This window comes from Cottoperca gobio, chromosome 21 (assembly GCF_900634415.1).
Source record: "Cottoperca gobio chromosome 21, fCotGob3.1, whole genome shotgun sequence".
In the NCBI taxonomy this organism is placed as follows: Eukaryota; Metazoa; Chordata; class Actinopteri; order Perciformes; family Bovichtidae; genus Cottoperca; species Cottoperca gobio.
This window is the reverse complement of record NC_041375.1, coordinates 1,191,249-1,212,080: the sequence shown is the minus strand read 5'-3', so window position 1 is coordinate 1,212,080 and position 20,832 is coordinate 1,191,249. Positions and strand designations below refer to the sequence as shown.

The 20,832-nt window shown below is 41.8% G+C and overlaps 1 protein-coding gene across 1 annotated transcript in view; it reads right to left on the bottom strand.

Moving 5' to 3' along the window:
* dgkg (diacylglycerol kinase, gamma) overlaps window positions 1–20,832 on the bottom strand; it is a 67,702-nt gene that overhangs the window by 35,351 nt on the left and 11,519 nt on the right. Inside the window, exons 2-6 of the mRNA XM_029459288.1 lie at window positions 17,992–18,387; window positions 14,510–14,735; window positions 12,637–12,707; window positions 10,596–10,756; window positions 277–341 (exon numbers count right to left, since the gene is read on the bottom strand). Coding sequence (XP_029315148.1) covers window positions 277–341; window positions 10,596–10,756; window positions 12,637–12,707; window positions 14,510–14,735; window positions 17,992–18,058 — 590 coding nt within the window. The 5' untranslated portion in view covers window positions 18,059–18,387. The remainder of the gene's footprint in view (window positions 1–276; window positions 342–10,595; window positions 10,757–12,636; window positions 12,708–14,509; window positions 14,736–17,991; window positions 18,388–20,832) is intronic.

Here is a 20,832-nt window from a genome sequence, read left to right as displayed (position 1 = left end):
CACTCACACACGCTCTCACACACTCTCACACACTCGCTATATGATGCCAATATATTGACTCCTCGATGGAGGCAGGTTTTGTTCTGTATTGATTGCTGACGATGGTGGCTCAGTGGGATATTGGGTTTCCAAATGAAAGTGCAAGGTCACGAGTTGGTTATGAGGCGGCTTGTTAGCTAATGGTGTGAAGACGTTGGAGCCGGGAAGGTTATCAGTCTTTCTGAGCCGTAAAACCAGACGTGCAACTCCAACATCCGCCTCATGGACTTCTCTCACCTGCTGTTGAACTTCTCAGGGTGCTTTTCCCGCATCAGATGAAAGCGATGGGCGATGGAGGCGTCCTGCAGGAGAGAACAGCAGAGTCAACGTTACCTGCAGGACATCAGTAGAACCTGCACATTATCAGAGAGCGCTCGAGATCCAATGCTGAGGCAAGACATTACATCTCACATACTTGTTCAGTGAATCAAAGGATAAAAGACCGTTTATACTTTCACTGTCTGCGCTGCGTTCTAGTTTTGAACTATATCCGCCCGTTTCCTGTTGTAGTTTTGGCCGATTTAACTTCAGGTTTGCACGAAACAGCTGCTGTGAGACTGAACAACAGCAGCAGAGATCATGAGACTATAACTGTAACACCACTCAGACCCATAATATACTGTAATATGTTTAAAATTCATGTTATACTGCTGTATTATATATTATATTACTACTGTACGCAATGATCCAAATGATCTTCTATTCTTTTATTTAATTCATTTAATTAATTTAGTTACGTTACTTAATTTATTTTAATTTATTTTATCTATGCATCTTATTTTTAAGTATTTTGAATGCTTAATGTTGAAATAAGGTGTTATTTATTAATTCTTATATTTACTATTCTGGAGTGTTTAAGATGAAACTTTATGAAACTTGCTCTCTAGGAATTTAAGTATTATGCTTATAATACTTATTTATGTCCCTGCAACAAACACATTTCTCACTGAGGATCAATAAATATCCATCACTGGACAGATTTAGGACTTCGGTGCCTTATCGGTCACATGATTTTACAACAAAGCCCGATGAAGCAGAAGAAAACCTCAGAAGCAGATATTTGGAAGTGTAAGAAAGGAAAACATCAAACGTCTGTATCCTTATATTCCATTGTGAAACAAAGTAAAGGCTGACGTACGCATGTGCTCCAGATGAAACGATTAGATGAGCATCGGATGAGTTGACTAGAGAATATTCGGCATATTTGAATTGATTGGATATTGTTTCAGTTACAGCTTCTCAAATGTGATGATTTGCTGCTTTTCTGACAGTAAAATGGACAGTTGGCCGTTCATGAGACATTAGAGGACGTCACCTCGAGCTGTGGAAGTCCAAACGTCTTATACACAAACAAATTAATCAAATAATCACTAAAATAGTACGAGTAATAGTTCAATTCTGGCTAAAACTTAGTCTCTACGACATCAAACATACTCATGTTCTGCAGTCACTCAGTCTAAAGATTGATGGAAGCGTGAAACACTAAGAAGAATGCAGCTCTGACTTACGACACTAAGCAGCGTTGAACGAAAGGTCACAAGTTGCTCGGAGCCAGGCTCAGGCCGGACCTGCCCTCCTCTCGCCATGTGTTTAACCTCTGACCTCTGGTGCAGAGGTGCATGTGACCCTAATCAGTCACCAGCGCAGCCTCAGTGTGACCTCACTTAGACTCACACAAACACCGGCGGCGATCACGCTGTCACAACATTATTGATGTTCTACATCTTTAACCACGCAGGCAATTTTATTATTAGCCTTTTTCATTGATGCTCAAACTCCTTAAATAATGTTACATTAAAAAGGTTTCGTCCTTTAAAATGGTCGACTTGCTTTAATAATACTAAACTAAACAAGTGTGATGAATCCAGCCCAAATGATGTCGTCATACAATGACACTGAAACGTTTGTTTTTGACGCTCCTCAAAGACGCTTCTAATCAGAGTCCCGACAGGTACAGGGTCGGGGTGGATATTAAACACATGTTTGAAGCTTCGACTGTAATATCGGAGAAAAGGTTTCCCCCACGAAACATAATGAAGAATGCAGTTTAGTCACATGGGAACGTAAATCTGTAGGAGACGGGAGGAATAAATCACAATCATTTAAAGCTCCTTTCCAACATGCACCTCGTTACTTAAATGTACCTCCAGCTGCTATATTCACTTAAAGCAGGGGTGGGGAACCTCCGGCCTCCGGGCCGTATACGGCCCACGAGACCATTTGTTCCGGCCCTCCAGGTAATTCATAAACACACGCAAAAGAATCCACTAGAAAAATAAATAAATAAATCTAGACAGCATTAGACGGGCGATTGACTGTTTTTCCTGGCCAAAGTCAGGGTCCTTGAACACAACACGAGCGGAACGTGTCATTACGTGGTCACGTCATGTCAAAACACTTCAATATTAAACGAGACGGTCATTGACATCAGTGAACGCAGCGTGGCGAGTGTAGAACAGAGAAAGGTAGATGCAGAATGTTCCAGGAGAAATGGACGAACGATTGTTTCTGTGTGGAAGTTAAAGGCCAGTGAGTCGAGTTTGTGTGGACGGGCTCGCGGTGATGAAAAAGGCTCTAGAGCGTCACTACAGCACGAGACATGTCAAACTGCACGAGCTGAGAGGACGAGTGTTTGGATAAAGTTAACGCTCTTCGGTGGAGTTTGGTCCAACAAGCAGCTCTCTGCAGAGCGGAACATACAAACATGGAGAGATAGAGAGGTCACTTTATTTATATCAACCACTTGGTACTTATATTTTTATTATATTTAATTATTTTTTACTTCATGTTCTTCTGCTGTGACGAGATAAATGTCCCCGTTGTGAGACTAATAAAGGATTTCTGATAAAACAGAAGATACAGGATACAAAAGTTGCTTTTTTGCACATCATGACAGAAAAGTGAAATAAATGAGCTGCGTCTTAAAAACAATGTGCAGAGGTTATGAGTTCAATAATTAGTACGGCCCTCGAAGGATGTTGTAAAGAATAAAGTGGCCCTTGATAGGAAAAAGGTCCCCCCCCCTGACTTAAAGGCTACGGCAGCACGAGAACACGATGAACGGTTCACAGCATGTATCCGTACGCTCGACACACAGCTGCGTTCTGCTCACTTCAGCCTTTGTTTGACTGCAAGTTGAGTTTGACCAGAGCCGCTTCTTCTGCACTCCGGCCCGAGGACGTGATCTGTCTTTCACAGATAAACAGCCGCTGTACATTTAAAATAATGTTCAAGATGCAACGCCTCAGAGATCATATCGATGCGTTTCAGAGGAAGCAGTATAGCTGACGGGGATGTATACGCGGCTCATGTGATGGAGGGTGGATGTAAAGATTCACTCTGATGGTGAGCTCAGTAATGACGTTAACGTATTAAGGACTGTTATTGTATAATAACGTCGTCTGGTTCTGCTTAAAGTGCTTAACGGAGACAAGACGCATGACACAACCCGACTTGCTTCCACCAGTTAAAGACAATAAAGACACGTTTATGAAATACCCCAGAAAAACTACTCAAACATAAACTTATTTTCTGTGTGAAATCCTTGTGGAGACAGAACATGTTGCTATTCAAATCATTCTGATACAGTAATAAGATCTGCAGCAATAACTCATATCAGGGATAAATGAACCTCCACATTAAAATAAGTGGTTTATACAATTAAACCGATTGGGCCGAACATCATGTACTTTCATGTTGCATGCATCTTGCAGAGATGTGCATCTGGGTCTTCCCCGGGGTCTCCTCCCAGCTGGACGTACCTGGAACACCTCCCTAGGGAGGCGCCCAGGTGGCTCCTTACTAGATGAACCACCTCAACTGGCTCCTTTCAACGTAAAGGAGCAGCGGCTCTACTCCAAGTCTCTCCTGATGGCTCAACCTCTCAGTCACCCCTTCTGGAACAATCCTAGATTTATCTTGTGATGGACAGTAATCCTCCACACCAAGTCAAGAGCTCCAACTGTATTTATGGGACGGAGCATTGACAGATTCACAGCCCTAACTGTCACCATAAAGCTGGAGATACAAGTACTCTGCTGATGCTTCAACTATATTGAATATTTTGTAGATTTCTTAATGAAGTGGTACACAGCCTTAAAATATTATATATAATATAATATTACCCACCTGGCTCGTCTTTATGTGTTAAGCTGCAAACAGGATGTAAAATAAGCAAGCTGCTTATACAACCCATACTTTAATTCATTTCATAATAAAACTAGGGCATACAAGACAGAACGTGTATCTGGTATACTCTATTTTTGAGATTGGGGTCAGTTGAATAGGTTTGTATTTACACCAGAGTCTTGCATCAAGCCGCTCCTGACAGGCACTATGATCTGTGATGGGAGTCTGGCACCCTGCCTGCCCGTGCAGGTGTTTCAGCGCTCTGCAGCGAGGAGAACGGAAGGCTGTGACAAGACAGGCGGACAGGTGCAATTATACGCATCCTCACTCGTTACCCTCAAAAGCATCCTCTGGTGCTACCGGCGCGCTGCAGCTCTCCTCCTCACCCAGACACGATGGCGATGTGCTGAGATCTCACAGCATCAGCAAGTATGAGATCTTAAAATAGAGCTGCATCTGCTGCTTTAACTGGCGGAGAATGTGATACTGGAACCAGAGGGAGTGAGGAGACATCACAGGTGAACCGCTTTGCAGGACACATGAGACTATACCGCTGCCTACAGAAGTCAAATTAAAAAAGCAGATTCTCCTGGAAAGGTTATTCATCACAACAACAAAGAATAAAAGCAATTTGTTTGTGATTTGCCTGAAGAGCCTTTGTTCTCACTGGGTTTAGTACAATGTGTGCAGCACAGCGTGTGGATCAGAGCCAGACAACGACACAAAGTGGCCGCCAAGCTTTCCAAAACATGACGGGCTGTTTCATGTCACTAAATCTGCTCTCGGTCCTCAGCTGCAGGCGAACCACTGACCAGTCCCACTTTCATGCATTCTGTCCCCCCTGAAAAATCTGGCTGTAACAATATGTGACATTTGCCGTCGCATATAGTTGCCCGTGTGATGAAGGTTGTTTTGATCTTGCCGTTTGAAGGTTTGCACATGGTGAGAGGGGGTGAGAGGAGGTGCTATTGGATGGGTGATGTGTAAAGTAGGAAGGGAAAAGCGAGAGACAAACAACAAAAACACAACAAAACACACTGGCTGGAAAATGTCACCTCAGTGGGACCTGCAGCCGAGGAATAGGTTGTGAGTTCAGCCCTATTGTGTTTCAGCGACTCTGTAAGAGGCTCGCTGAGCTTAATGTCAGAGAGAAATGTCAGTCAGCCGCAAATCTCTCACATCCTACGATTCTGTTATAGTGGGAGTAAACTCAGAGGTTTTTATTTCTTATTCCAAAACAACCAAAGTATGGAAGACCAATTCTGCCAAAAATATAAAGAAATATACATGAAAAGTTCTTCATAATAAAAATACTAATATGGTAATATTCAAATATAAGATTCTAAATTAAACCTTTAACTTACCGTCTCATGATTGTAATTTTTTCAGGGTTTTTTCTGGCACAAATGTGCTTCCATAAAATATAAAACAAAAGTGTAAATAAGGTATTTAAATATTATTTTAATTAAATTGAGAAATGTTTTTAAAGAGCTATAGAGCAGAAGAGACATCAGGATTTAGCAACACTTGAAATTAAGCTGTTAAACTCTTAATAAACAATACTTAACATGATTTTAATGTTGCTTATTTATCTATGAATATTTAATGTTACAGAGACCAACTTCAGATTTTCAGGGGATTCAAAGACCGTCTCTGTGAGTGCCAAAGTCCACATGTTGGACCATGTGTGCGTTTGAGCGTCGCTCCTCCCGTCTTGAAGACCAGCCAGGTGTCACTCAGCACGGTCATTCATTACCGTGGAAACCTGGCCTGAACCTGGCAGCCGCTTACTTCCTGTCACTGATACTTCCCCTGACCTTCAGTGTGTGCCAGCGCGACTCCATCTCTCTCACAAACACACATCATTTTATAAGCACACTTTCTGCTCCTCAGTGGCCCTGAACAAACACCGACACACACTCGGGGTCTTTGTCTCGGGACACTAACGCCCCATGAAAAGTCACATACTGAGAACAATGTCAGGGAGTGACACATTCTTCTTACTGTACATTCAGATGTTGTGAAGTGTCCTGGTGGCACTGAGGGAAACAACCGTTGCACAGATGTGCATCCAGTTCGGCTGAGAGCTCAGTGAACGCCATGCGCTCCTTTATGTTAACACATGTTGGTCTCGTGTGTGAAGAACAGTCAGACTTACATTACCCTGAACATGCACCATGCGAGTCCCAAAGTAAACAGTGTAAATCAATGTCTGCTCACGGTTTTATACAACAGGCAGCAGCGGCCACACGTCACTCACTCGTTAAATAGGTCAGCTGAACAACAGAAAGCATCACTTTAACACACAGATGCAGCTACAATGTAATATATTCAACGTCATCAAACCATGTGAGCGATCATATCCTGATCTATAACGACACACAGCGTGGAAGAAGCTTCTCACTGACTCTGTAGCTTTTTAAAATGTAATCTTAGACACATAATCTGCTCCGTTTGGTTTCTGACCTTCTGTGCCAATAAACTTAAGTGCTATTGTTTCCTTGACTTGTTACTAGATTTGGGCAATATATCAATATCATATGGATATCATGATATGAGACTAGATATCATTTTGGATGTTGTAATATGCTACAAGTGTCTTTTCCTGGGTTTAAAGCTTCATTACGACTGTTGTAGCTCTTACCCTTTAACCCACTTAGTCGTTACATCCACATTACTGACGATTATTCATCAAAACTCTCTTTGTGTAAATGTTTTGTGAAAGCACCAACAGGTCAACCCGACAGTATCGATGTTGAGATATTTTATTTTCTCTATATGACCCAGCCCGACTTGTTACTCCTGGACTTCAATTGACGTGCAGTTCTGGATCATATCGCATGAGGGCAACGATGATTTTAAGATGACATGAAGGAGAAGTTCTGAAAATGCTAGAAACGTGTTTATTGATGGAAACCACACAAAGAATAAAGATTGTGTGACACGACTGAAAGCTCCAGAACAGCTCCTAAATGGTCCTGGTGGTTGTTTTTCAAGAACAATTAGACTTCTGCAATCCCGTCCGCACAAGGATCCAAGAGAACTGCATCAACCTCTTCATGTTAAGTCTCCCCGGAGCAGCTTCTGCCAATCAGGAGAAGGAAGCAGCTCGCGACTTATATGTCCATCAGAAGAGCAGGATCGTCTAGCAGGAGGCTAATGGCACAGTCAGGGGTTGTGGTGCACATTAGGAATTGGCTATTAACACTAGGAATCATCTTGCAGGGCACACACACACGTTCATATGCATTCAAGTGCATGCACGTACGTACACATCTACACCTGCGCACCCATCCACAGAAAGGCGTGCACAGAGACACACGCTGCCGGGGGGATCAGCTTCCTCACTGCAACACGAGGAGGCATCTTTAATGGCTGCTGACATGGTGTGATTTCCTTCTCTCAAATTCCTCTCACGAGATTCTTTCCAGGCTGCAGGTCAAGTGAAAGCTCTTCAGGACCCGACACCGACCTGCATGCGTGCACAGACGCTTAAACCCACTGCCGTCATGTATAAAATGTTTATTAATTTAAGAGAAAGTATCTTCAAAAAACGCTTTTGAAAATATCTGCCGCTGAATCAACTTCAATACGGACGTTTTAACCATCTGTAACTGTATCTGTACCCATCTTCAACTGGTGGAGCTATAAAATGCAACAGTATAGAATTATATGGAGCCACATGGAGCTGAAAAAGGAGGCAGAGGCTTCACACATATTCTCATTGCTCTCCTATTGCCGGCCCCCACAGTGAGCCCACTGCTCCGAGCAGACGGACAGTTGCCAGTTGCTGAACCTCCTAAAACACTCTTCGTGTATAAAGGCAAAGGTAGTGTGTACATATAACTTTAAAGCTGTTTTCCAAATGTCAGAATATTTGCAAACTTATTTTTGCGCCTGGGACGATCCATAAAATCTAAAATGTGGGAATAGATTGAAACGACAGCTCCGAGTGCCGAACACTGTGCGCCACACCGTGTCATCCACAATTAAGTCCGTGAGATAAAAGGACAGATGATGTGCAGGCTTTCAGACTCGGCCTTGCCAGCCTCCCGTCTCCGTGGCAACCAAACACGGAGCAGCGAGGTCTGCGATGGGATGGCAGGAAACACAAAGCCAGGCATGGTAAGTAAACCAGTTACTAATGGCTACCTCAGTGCTGTGAGTCAGAGAGCCGCTTGCTCAGGTGTCGCGCTCACAGATACTCGACCATCTGTCGCCGTGTTGTCAGAACCCGAGGATAAAGTGTTATTCTCTATTCTTCTCATCGTCAACAAATCCTATGAAATTACACATTCAAGCTCAACTTCATACTTTGCAACTTCCCAAGTCTAAAAAATTAATTGTTTTGTTTTTAGATTAATTTACATTTTGAGTGCTGGTGAGTTTTCACAGCAGTTGAGATGAATGTCAACAATACAGGATTCAAACTGTGGACTTTGAAAATGCTTTATGAAGAATGAAATGGATTGAACTCGTCTATAAAGAGCAACAAAGTCCGCAGTCAGGGACACGGACTCCTGCGCAGGAGACCGCTGTAAAATTAACCTACGTAACGTGTTTGACTTATGTCACGTACATAACTTAAGTTACGAAACAAACGTACTTGTTTTAACCAGAAGCGTGATATTTTCCCAAACTAAACCAAGTCGTAATGTAACATATTTATCCTACATCGCGTACGTTACGTTAACCGCGTGTTGAAATCATCGAGAATTGAAGAAATATGCTAAAAAGGGGTAAAAGGGGTCCTGACCCAGCTGCTGTATTTGATGAGTTAGATCTGTTGATCTAAAGGATCCACTTAATGTATTTTGGTAAGAAAACATTAACATTAAACATGTTTACAAGACAGTGTTTCACCTGTAACCACAGCCATCAGAGTACACCTGTACATCACTGCAGAGATGTACATGTCACATAACAAAGGAGTATAAATAGTTCTACTGAAAGTGGAGTTTCACACAATGGAAATATGTATTTCACGCATCACATCAAAGACAGCCTGTTGGATACTATGCATACTAAGTCTGCATCTTTGATTAAAAGGCGTTTAGCCACAGAGAATGCACATATGGCAGAGGCATGAAGATTAGCAAGTCATTGGCTTCCTCTGAGCGTCGTTATGCAGATATCAGTGGGGGTGCAGTTGTATAACATCACTGTGGTTCAGCTTCTTCCTGCCAAAAGCTCTTTTACTTCTACCTGCGCACATATGTCCTCTTCACACTTATGTCACTACTGTTTATGTATTTCATGCGTATGTACTGGATATCTAATGAGTTTGGCTCATCAGCTTAATGGTGCTGGTACGTGAATGACACACTGACAAATTCAGCGAGGGATATAAAGAGGGTGCAGGCTATTTATGTGACACCTGCAAAGTCTGTACGCTGATGACACGTTAATTTAAATAACTATATTGATGTATAACCGTAGCCTCAGCCCTGTTAGTCCTCGTTACAGGAGTGGTGCAGTCCGGTCTCTTCAGTGGATCCCTCCATGGCTGCACGTTTAGCCATGAAGAAATACTGAAGCAACACATTCCACTGAGTAGACACATCCACTGTTTGACTGCACTGAAGCTAAATCTGCAGAGCAGCACTGCGATCACTTCACGAAGGCCTTTTTTTTGTCATCTCTGTATGAACGTCCCTGAGCCTTGATACGAGCATCTCCATCAGGACAAGGTAAAAAGGTTGCTAAGCAACTGGGACTTGGCAGCATGTTTCTTTCCTCCAATTAAAAAGGGGAAACCTGCCCAAGAGGGAGCCGAAACTCACTGATGAATCTACTAATGGCTTGTGTCCACAAAGACCAGGTAATCTTCCTCATCGTGTTGTTACAGCATGTCTCAGGGCAGGACTTTGCTATGTTAAATGAGGAATGTTTTTAACATATACGCTGGTCCCCGCTTCCAATTTAAATGTAGTCGTGAGGTTACATAGTTCATGACCTTTATGTCTTTTCAAACCTAATTGTCCTTTTTGTACAAGAATAAGCAGAAATGTTTTCATTCTGCATCTGTATCTGTGACCTCTTACAGGTTAGGATGTTTTGTACTGAGCGTGTCACACACACACAAACACACACACAGTAATGTTTGTTCATCTGCTCCAAATCACATGGATGTTTTGTACGATACCAAATTAGATTTCAGAAGTAAAGGGCTTGTTTAGTTGTAATTGGCCAATACCGGGACATTTTGTCGTAGTTGAAGCAAACATATTCAACCACTACCTGTTGGTAAATGGATCATTATTACTGTGGTTTCAGGTTGTTTTATAAAAGTATCTTGTAACTAAATACAAACCATAGTGTGGATTTGTTTCCTTTGGAAACTTTTCTCGAGTAGTATCCACCATGTTCAAGCCACACAAGAAAAATATGATGGAATTAGTCATATGTTATATCTTCAGTTTCCTTACCACTCCAATAGAGAAGTAGTTGTTGACGATGCTGTAAGGAACAGGGTCTCCCTTCTCCTCCTTGTCATCAGGGACAATGTCTATGTTCCAGCGGTCGAGCACCACCTCTGTGCCGTGCTCGATGTCCCGAAGGAACTTGAGCAAGCTGCCGCCTTCGTACCCTGCCGACAACAGCCAGAGAGGAACGTGTGGTGAGTAAAAACACAAGCAAATACAAACGGAGAGGATACATAATAATGTCCAAAAGTACAACCCTGTCCACTGTTTACTTGTGATGCCAATCAGCCAATACAAGTGCAAAGCACTCAATGCTTTGCATGAAGTACCGCAATGATCAAATACTGTGCGTCCAACAAGGCCCTCAAAAGGTCCAAAGAAATTATTTTCCCAGTTTTGTGTGGAAGATCCTGCTCGGCCTGCACAGAGCCCTGACCTCCACATAAGGGGGCAACCTTCGGGTCTGAAATGTGAAGCCAATGCGGAAAGCGCCTTAAACCTGCATTCTCTCAAATAACCAGCATGGGGCGACTCAAAAACTGACTACGTCCGCTTCTTATATGCAGTCTATGCCTCCACCCCATCCAATATATCAATCAATCCCAGATTTTCATCAGTAGATTCCGACTATGCATTTCCCAAAATATTGTTTACCCAATCCATATTTAAAGCTCTACATCTGGTGGATTCCAAGGGTTGAAACATGAAACACCATGGCACTGATTATGCTGCCATTTCATAGAGACCGCCGCCCTCACCAGCTCGGAACCTAGAACACGGCCCGGCCCGACGGCCCCCCGGGGAGCCCTCTGGTTTTGCTCCGTAGCCGACTGCCTGATTCAGCATCTTAATAGCGATCAGAGGGTGTCACGACGACGCGACGCATTAATGAGTACCACCACACTGGGAGCATCGTGTGTGAAATACCACGTGTTTACATATTCTAACAAACTGCTCCTTGTATTTTCAGAACTCTCACGTCATCATACACACACACATATCAACACACACTGAGGAGCCCTTGAATAGTTTCTGAATCTACAGATGACAACATAAGGCAACAGGAGAAGCAGTTGTTTTTAGTTTTGAAGGTATTTGGTCATTGACCAATAAAGTATTGGACCAATAAACACCTGACCTCTTGACCTCATGATGGCGCAAGTAAAAAGGTGAGCGGATTACCAAAGTGCCGAGGTAATACCTATCTACCTCCCTACATACTTACCTTTATTCCTACTTACCTTTCTTCCTACTCACCTCCCGTCCTCCCTCCCTACCTCCCTCCCTCCCTACCTGTCTGCAAGCAAATACTAATGTCAAATTGCTTGTGGCTCACGGCAGAGGCTGCAGAGACTCCAGCTCTTAATTCAATGTTTATTTCTGGGAAAGATGATCTATTCAACAAGTCCCAGAGGCGGTCCTCGGTCCTGGAAGCTTCTCGACACAACGCACAACAGCCAGGCAGTCATAACCAGCCATTGTAATTACAGGCCCAAGGTACTGCACCGCATCAACGGTGCTTTGCATATTATGCTTTTTTAATTTGACACATAAGAGTCAAGAGCCCCCCCTTATCTCCTCCCATGTTTCATTTCCCAAAAACCTGCACACTCATTCGTGCCTGTGTTCCAGTGAGACCGGAACTGAGTCCTGAAACCACAGCAGCTCTATAAGCATTCAAATGAACCCGAACCAGGTATTTGCTTTTTTTTCCAGATCTTCTTTCCTTTAAATGAGATGTTTGCACTGTATAAAACAATTCAACCCACAACTGCATGTTTTTTTATGATTATCATTACATCACATGGTAATATTCCAGATGTATTGGGCATCATTTTATACACATTTTCTCAAACTTTAACCGGACACATCTGGAATCTTTGTAAACGTTAAAATGGAAAATAAAGCTCTGAGTATTTTAACAATGTTTGGAAAATATTAATATTAAGTGCTGGTCTGGTTTGGTTTCATTAATGTCTATGCAAGGATGGACGTGCTGTGAAAGATTACACGACACACACTGATGATTGAGCGAGTGCCTCACCTCCTCCCCAGCGTAAGCAGCGTGCCAGGTCGTTCCCTGTGCCCAGCGGGAGGATGGCCACTGGAGGGTGCCTGGCAGGTCGTTTTTATGTTACATCGTCAATTACGCTGCAAGAACAGAGCCGAGCTAAATGAGACGCGTTCGTCGTGTCTGAGCCTTTAGAGGGAAACCCTGTGGGTGTAACGTACAGCCGCCGTCTCATCCATCACTGAAGAAGACGCTGCTCGTCTTCTAATCTCTTCAATGGAGAAAACCCAATATTACTGACAGCCAAAAGTGTCAATCATTATTCTATCGTCCTTAATTAGTTTTTTCTTTTAAGTCGTTCAGAAGAGGCAGAGCCGCAGTTCTAAAAATAAGTTAACAAAAGCATAAAAGAGAGGTCATAGTCTGTCACCAGGTGGCTGAACAGATTCCACTACAGCTGGCACAAAGGACTGATGAGTCATTTAAGGCACACACACACACACACACACACACACACACACCAGTGGCGCCAGGTGTGGTCTCAGAAAGCATACATGAACATTAAGTCTGATTTATATGGCGCACAAAGTCCAGCCGGGTTGTAAGTCTTGTCATCACACAGCCGGAGGAGAATCGATAATGAAGAGGGAGAGAGTCGTGAAGAAAAGGTAAAATATAACAACAGGTGCGTGTTCAGACAACAGGGACGGAGAGAGAAGGAAGAAATTAGTCTAGACTGTGCATCACTGTATACTTCTAATGATCAATAAGTAAGACGTCCAATAAAACTGAACATTGGAAATAGTATTGCTTTAAAAGGTTGCACTATTTTTGTCAGTTTGTGTTGGTCATCATCAGCGTAGAAAAAAAACCATCACATGATTCTACAGCCTCCAATAAAGACCGCTCCTGGTAACATCAGAAGAAACTGATAAACTCTATAAAAAATATATAGAAAATATAGACCATGAACCTTCAAAGAGGCCACATATTTAATGAGGGGGGGGGGGTTCTCTTTAGAACGTCTTTAGCAGCTACTATATGGAAATAAGAGATCCTGAAGTTGATCATTTAAACTTTAGTTCACATACACGTTAAATATTCAGATCAACACACTGGGATGTCAGGGGAAAAAGAAAACCTTCCATCTGGCTGTATATCAACACAACATCATTTCTGTCAAATGTTGTATTTCTAAGGACAGAGGGTCTAAGGACAGAGGGTGCAAGGACAGAGGGTCTAAGGACAGAGGGTCTAAGGACAGAGGGTCTAAGGACAGAGGGTCTAAGGATAGAGGGTCTAAGGATAGAGGATGTAAGGACAGAGGGTCTAAGGACAGAGGGTCTAAGGACAGAGGGTCTAAGGACAGAGGGTCTAAGGATAGAGGATGTAAGGACAGAGGGTCTAAGGACAGAGGGTCTAAGGACAGAGGGTGTCGTATGTACAGTCTGTAAAGCACACTGAGACAAATGTGTAATATTGGGCTATATAAATACATTTGATATCTCACACACACACACACACACACACACACACACACACACACTTAAGTCAAGGTTCAAAATGACTACAAATCCTAAACAATAGTAAATATTAGTCTTTGAATATAAAGTGTATTTTGTCCCCACTGAACACCGTGAAAATGTCAAACCGACACAAAAACACGAAGCAAAGTTAATAAATCTGCTCACATTACATCCTTTGAATATTTCACAGATCGCGTACACAGGAAATATCAATGAAAATATGTTAACTGGTTGTTATTACTTGTTGTGCTCAGCACGTGAACCACACATTGATGAAGGTATAAAAACATAACATTTCAGTTTACATCACACCCGGGAGCTGATCTGCTGACGCCAGGCGCCAGAGTGCATGCTGGGTGTTTCCCCACCACAGCCTTCATCTAAAGCACTGTGGCGAGAGAAGTTGTACTGAATCAAAGGAACTTAACAAGCATCCGATAACGTCAACGTGTGTTTGTGCACGCAGAATATCAAGTGACAGAAAAGATGGAGGTGGATGGAGGATGATGGCGTTGCGCTGCAGACACACCTGCTCTGGGTTGTATTTGGAAAGAATTCCGTCACCGTGAAACTCCTCCAGCACATCCTTCAGCTTCTTCGTGGAGTCTGAAAAACAGAAGAAAGAATTGTGGTTTTACTTTTAATGCATTTGCTTCGATACACTTCTGAAAGCCTACACAGCCGAGCATCGTGAAGCAAAGACGCCCCGTAGAGCTGCTCACACGCAAAGTACATTTCCTCAAGCTGTCTTTATAAAATCGCAAAACGCTCCTTTTGGAACAAACACTTTCTCAGAACTGCGTAAACATGCTGCATCTCATTAACGAATGTCCTGATAAAGACTCATCTGTACCACAAAGTGCTGCATCACAGGAGCTGAGTCACCCCGTTAGTGAAACGTAAAAGGGGACATGGTGTCTTTCTCACTTTAATGCTATAACCAACACACACACACACACACACACACACACACACACGAGGCCCGGTCCAGAATACTAACCGACCTCCTCCCACGATCATCTGTCAAACAATTACAGCGGACACATGCACGTGTGCATGCACAGATCACCGGCATTGTGCATGCTCACGCTCAAGACTTCACCAATCATGTTCGCTCTCATAATCAACCACGACGACACTTCACTTCATTATTTTTAGTGCTCAGCAGCTTTGCAGCCTGTAATGCTTTCCTGTTTCTGTCCTGCAGAATGACGAGCACAATGACAGAGAGAGAAGAACGATCTCAGGTGATGAGCGAGCCTCCGCTGTCTCTCCGCTGCATTTGCCTCATGCACAAGGTGGTTCTCGATCGGCGAGCATGACGAGCGTGAATCTGTCAGATGCACTGCAGCCGAGAAATAATAGTTCTCGACGATTAGTGAATCAAATCAACTGACAATTAATTGACAACTTCTTTGATAATAAATTAATATTTTAAGAAATTCTCTGGTTGTAGATCTTTATAAATGTAATAACTTCAAACTGTTGATTTAACACAAATATCTCAATATTTTATGAATGAAATGAAAGTGCAGCTCGTCTCAGTCAGTGTGAGCACTTGTAGGTTTTAGTTGATCACTATAAATTAACCTTTTCATCATTTCTATGATCACTCATTTCGTCCACATGTTCCCAAAGTCTGATGTCTTCACAGTTATTATTCTGTCTGATGAAGTAGTTTTATAAAACAAAGTAAAGAAGCAAATCTTTACAGCTTGAACCAGAGACGTTCAGGACTCCGCTTGATAAATAACTTTAAATCATAAAGCAATTATCTAAATGAGTTAATAAGTTGATTCATTTCTGTTTGACTGATCAACAAACTGATTATATCAGAGCTGCAACTAAAGATCGTTTTCATTTCTAATTAATCAGCTGATTATTTTCTCCATTAATCGTTTCGTCTATAAATATTTCCCAGAGCTCAAAGTTTGCAGTTTACTTTTGTCCGACCAAAAGTTCAAAACACAAAAATGTGAAGTGCACCATCATATAACTAAGAGGAAATCGTGCCCTGGCATTTAATAAATTGTGAATCAATTACCCGAATGGTTGTGATGGATTGATGAACCAATCGTTTCTCTGAGATCACGTCTTATTAATGGATCGTGTTGCCCCCTCGCACACTTCTCTCCCCAGTGAAGAGCACAGCCAGTGTCCTTCATTACGTCCTTCATTGATTGGCTGGTGATACACACCATCAGTAAAAGTGAGACCTTCCCAATGTACATTTATCATGTTTCGATTATAGTCTCTGCTGCACCGGTCTCATAAACCAAGAGCCCTGCCTGACCCCAGTGACAGCAGCATGAAGCAGGGGAGGATTAGGACTCCATCATCTCTTTGCAGAGTTTTACAGAGAAGTTTATCTTTTAAGATCCCCTCCACTCTTAAGCTTATGTCCCCTAAAATGTCTGACCTTCACTATACTGACACGTATCTTTGCAAAGTGTGTCAGTAGAGGTGTTTTCACATTCCTCTGCTGAAGGGGAAGATGTCAGCGCACCTAAAATCTCAGATTGAAATGACCCCGTATAGATTTGGTACGTCACAAACACTAACCAGCCAATCTCTGTCTCACACGCAAATGCAGACACTCGTCAGCACAGAGAGCGGGAGTTAGCATCAGCAGAGTGAAAGTTTTGCAGTTTCTGGATGTAAACAGAGACCCTGGAGCTTCCTTCCATATCTCCCACTAAATATTATTGTAAGTTTCACAACCACTGTGTGACAGCCACTGCCCGTTACAAGCTAACAAACATAACAAATAAAAGATGCCAACTACGCTTACTGTGCCAACACGTCCGAGTCAAACGTGCATGACTGACCGATGTTTCCTCCACCTCGCCTCTCACAGACGGAGAAAGAGTAGATTTCTATCTTACATGTCAAACACATGTTAAAGAGAATCTTAACAGTAGAGTATTTTTACAATTCCACGTCACCTAGAATACCACAATGCTGTACGAAAAGATAATTAATAGCATTGCTTATAAACCCGAAACATATTAGTTTTGAGTGGCTCACTGTTGCCCCTTGTGGTCGTTGAGGGGAAAAGCACCTATATGAAATTATGTTTATTTTCCTACAAACATAATAGCAACATAGAGTACATCTGTGTTCCCACACACACACACACACACACACACACACACACACACACACACACACACACACACACACACACACACACAAATGATTTATGCAGGATTGTGTAATTCCTCTACAGAATGTCTAGCGTGAGAGAGTAATACTTCATCACCAGGAAATGACAGAAGCTCTTTTGACTAACAAATGTGTTTGTTAGAGGCTCATCCAGCATGCTAATAAGTGTCATTCTGATACACCTGATATATTCTCATACAGGGAAGAATAATGTGACACCAAACATCCGAGCGGAGCCCTGCTCCATGTTGTCCTGCTGAATTTACAACGCTTCTGTATGTGTGACCTATAACAAGGTGGCAGGAGTAAACCAATGTTGTTAGTCAGGTGATCGTATAGGGCTGGAGAAAATGACAAGCTTGTCATTATTTCCTTTAGTAATTTTCTTATCATATAAGAATGTAGAACATGTGAAATTAATAGATGTGTTTGGAAAAAGGAAATGAAAACTATTAAGAGCCAGGAAAAGAGTCAAATAATTAAAAAATGTAATTTATTTAATTGACTTTGAATAATTCGATTTTAATCTAAATTAATATATGTATTAATTAATGCTTCATAGATCTTATTAGTGGCTCCTGGGACTGCAAACCTTAAAGTCGAGTTTGAGTTGCAGAGCATCTGGCAGGGTGCAGCATGAATACCACACACACACACACACACACACACACACTCACAGAGGCACGTGGGTACTCACACTCGCTGTATTTTTGCAGCTGGGTGAACTCAGCTGGGCTCAGACATACCCAGCTCCCGTCTCCCATACTGCCTGCAGCCAGGGGCGCGGCTCTGTGTCGGGGAGTGTCGGTCCTTTAGTGCCGCTTGGAGGATCGATGGTTATCCTTGGGTCAAGCTGTGTAAGGAGGCTGAGACGAAGAGTTTGTGGGATGTCATCTCTGCCTCTTTACAACAAGCACCTTGTGAGCACACGGGAGGTGGGAAGTAGAAATGACTGAGGCCGCATGAGCAGTGGAGGAGGCAGAAAACGATGGAGGGTTCCTCACGTGTTTCTCTGAAGCCTGAATATCGCCAAAATACAAAAGCTAAGGTGGAGATTGTCTGTCAGTCAATAACTCCTCATGACTCCACTGACCTGCAGAGAAAAAGAGACACAAAACAGCAACAAGGTCTTAAGGTGATCATCTGTGAAATATGAACATTCATAAACGTCTTTGTGACATCTCAAAGTCATTTTAAAGAGAAGGGAGGTGGGAGATTAACGAAGAGATTTACAGCAGAAAGGGAGAATGAGCACGAGGACACTGAGGAGCAGGAGGGAGGCTTTTACTGGACTGAATTTATAGTTTTTAAATCTACTAAGATTTATATTGTTATTCTTTCTTTGTCAAAATCAAAGTCAGTAGAAGATACAGTGATGTGTTACCAGCACAGAGAGCTCTCGTCCTCACTTACAGTCAAACACATCTTCTTTCATTTGATGTCGACTCAAGTTTTTTACATTATAATTAAGTTATGCTCCAACCAAAACAATGTTCCATAACCTCGACAAATGTAACCTCAAGCAACTCAATTGGTGAATTGGTTTTGTTTAACGGATCCAGAGTTACATTAGACATGTTTCTGAAAAGACAAACTGTATAACTTATTATGTAATTTTTCATTGTAAATTCGGCAGAGATGTCAGATGCTGGATAGACAGAGGGCTAATAGAGAAATATATTGTTTCTCTTTTAACTTGATCGTTAAGTCTGGAATAAAGTGCGAAGAATGTAGTTGCCATTACCTTCAAAATGACCCATACAGTGCGTTTTCTGATCTTATAGTCTATCATTTAATAATTCTTTGCATAATATCAGTTCTCCACAACATAACGTGCCATTCACACAGATGTAATGCCACACATGTCGTTGCAGTAGGTCTCTTTTTTAATGACTGACATATTAATGCATCAGCTGTCTTTGTGCATGCTGGACTCCAGACACTATTAACCTAAAGTCACCTCTAAAACTAACATATATCTCCGTTATAAAAGATGTAAAAGAAATAATCTTGCTGATGTGATTCTGGCTGGAGGAAAGATCCTCGCTCGAGTGTTTTGTGTAAACCGAAGCCGAGAGGACTCCTGACTGATGCCAGAGTACACACAGTTCCCAGGGAGAAAAGATAAAAGCATGGGTGACTAACTCAAATTCATCAAGGGAATAAAAATAGATTATTTTTAGAAATCATTCTCGACTGAAAGAAAAAAATTAACGGTTTTAATTTACTCTTCAGAGTTCAGATTAGCATAAACATCACACTTGCGATACGAGCCGCTGCTTTACGTACAAGTCAGTTATAGTTAACATGAAGTATTTGAATGAATTCAGTAAGGGAGAATACCCTTTTAGAAGAACTCATGTCTTTCTGCAGTAGATAATATGCTTAACTGATGATTTGTCAAGTGTCTTGCTGTGAGAACAGACCAGCATGATTTGACTGTGTTCAGACCTAACGACAACAATTTGCATAGAAGAGATGTAGAATATAGAAAAGGGTTGTAAAAATATGCACACTAGAAGTGGGAGGAACTGGCATCACGATACAAATCTCTATTATTTTTCTTATTTTAAAGAAATCCCATTAAAAAATAAAAAACTGTATTTTAAGCCGTCTGTGGCGGTTCTTCCACTGGCAGTTGGTGTCAGTTGAACATTGGGTTGCTATAGAAACCAACTGGCACATTTTAACTTGGATCAGACATGTTTCCATCTAAAATGCAAATTTCAACCGAATTTTCTGAAAATCTGCGATAGAAAATGCTAATTTAACACTGTTTCTCCATCCACAACTGCTATGAGATTATTAGGAGTTGGTTAATGGAGCTAATTTTCGATTCTAAAAGAGCGGGAAAAATGAAGACATTGATCGAGGTTAAAGTCACCTCATCGCTCCACAGAGATCTGTTGTTTTTGTCTGACGCCATTTCCGATTTATTCACCAAATCTGTTTCCATTGCACTTTTATTTAGCTTTATTCGATTTATTTCCATGCAGGATTATTTTACAGCCAATTGCGCACAGGTAGATGGAAAGATTTAACTATTTCAGTTAACGCTTAAATTTTATTCCCCAACATAAAAGTCTAAATGCTCTTTCAAAGACTTCTCCATATGTAATACAATTCTGGGCTGAAAAAAATATTTATTGGCTAAAAGTAGTCAAATATATATATATTTGTTGTTTGTTATTTATTATAAAATGTATATAAAAATAACTTCAAAAATAATAAATTAGCTTCCCGATACAATCTAAGCGCAAAGTGTGTAGGGTTACAGTACGGTAACACGATATTACATATTTATTGTGATCAGTTACAATGATCCTTAAAGGAATGACAACAGAATTATAATGATAAACAGAATGATCTACTTTACATGTTTTAAAATAATGTGCTATGGTTATTAACACATACTGAAGCTGCTCCTGCTTGTACCTTCAACTCAGTAATCCTCCCCCTCTCCAATCATCAGCTGATCTCCTCACTCCTGCACTACATTGGTAGCATCACTAAACGTGCTGTACATGTTTAGTGATGC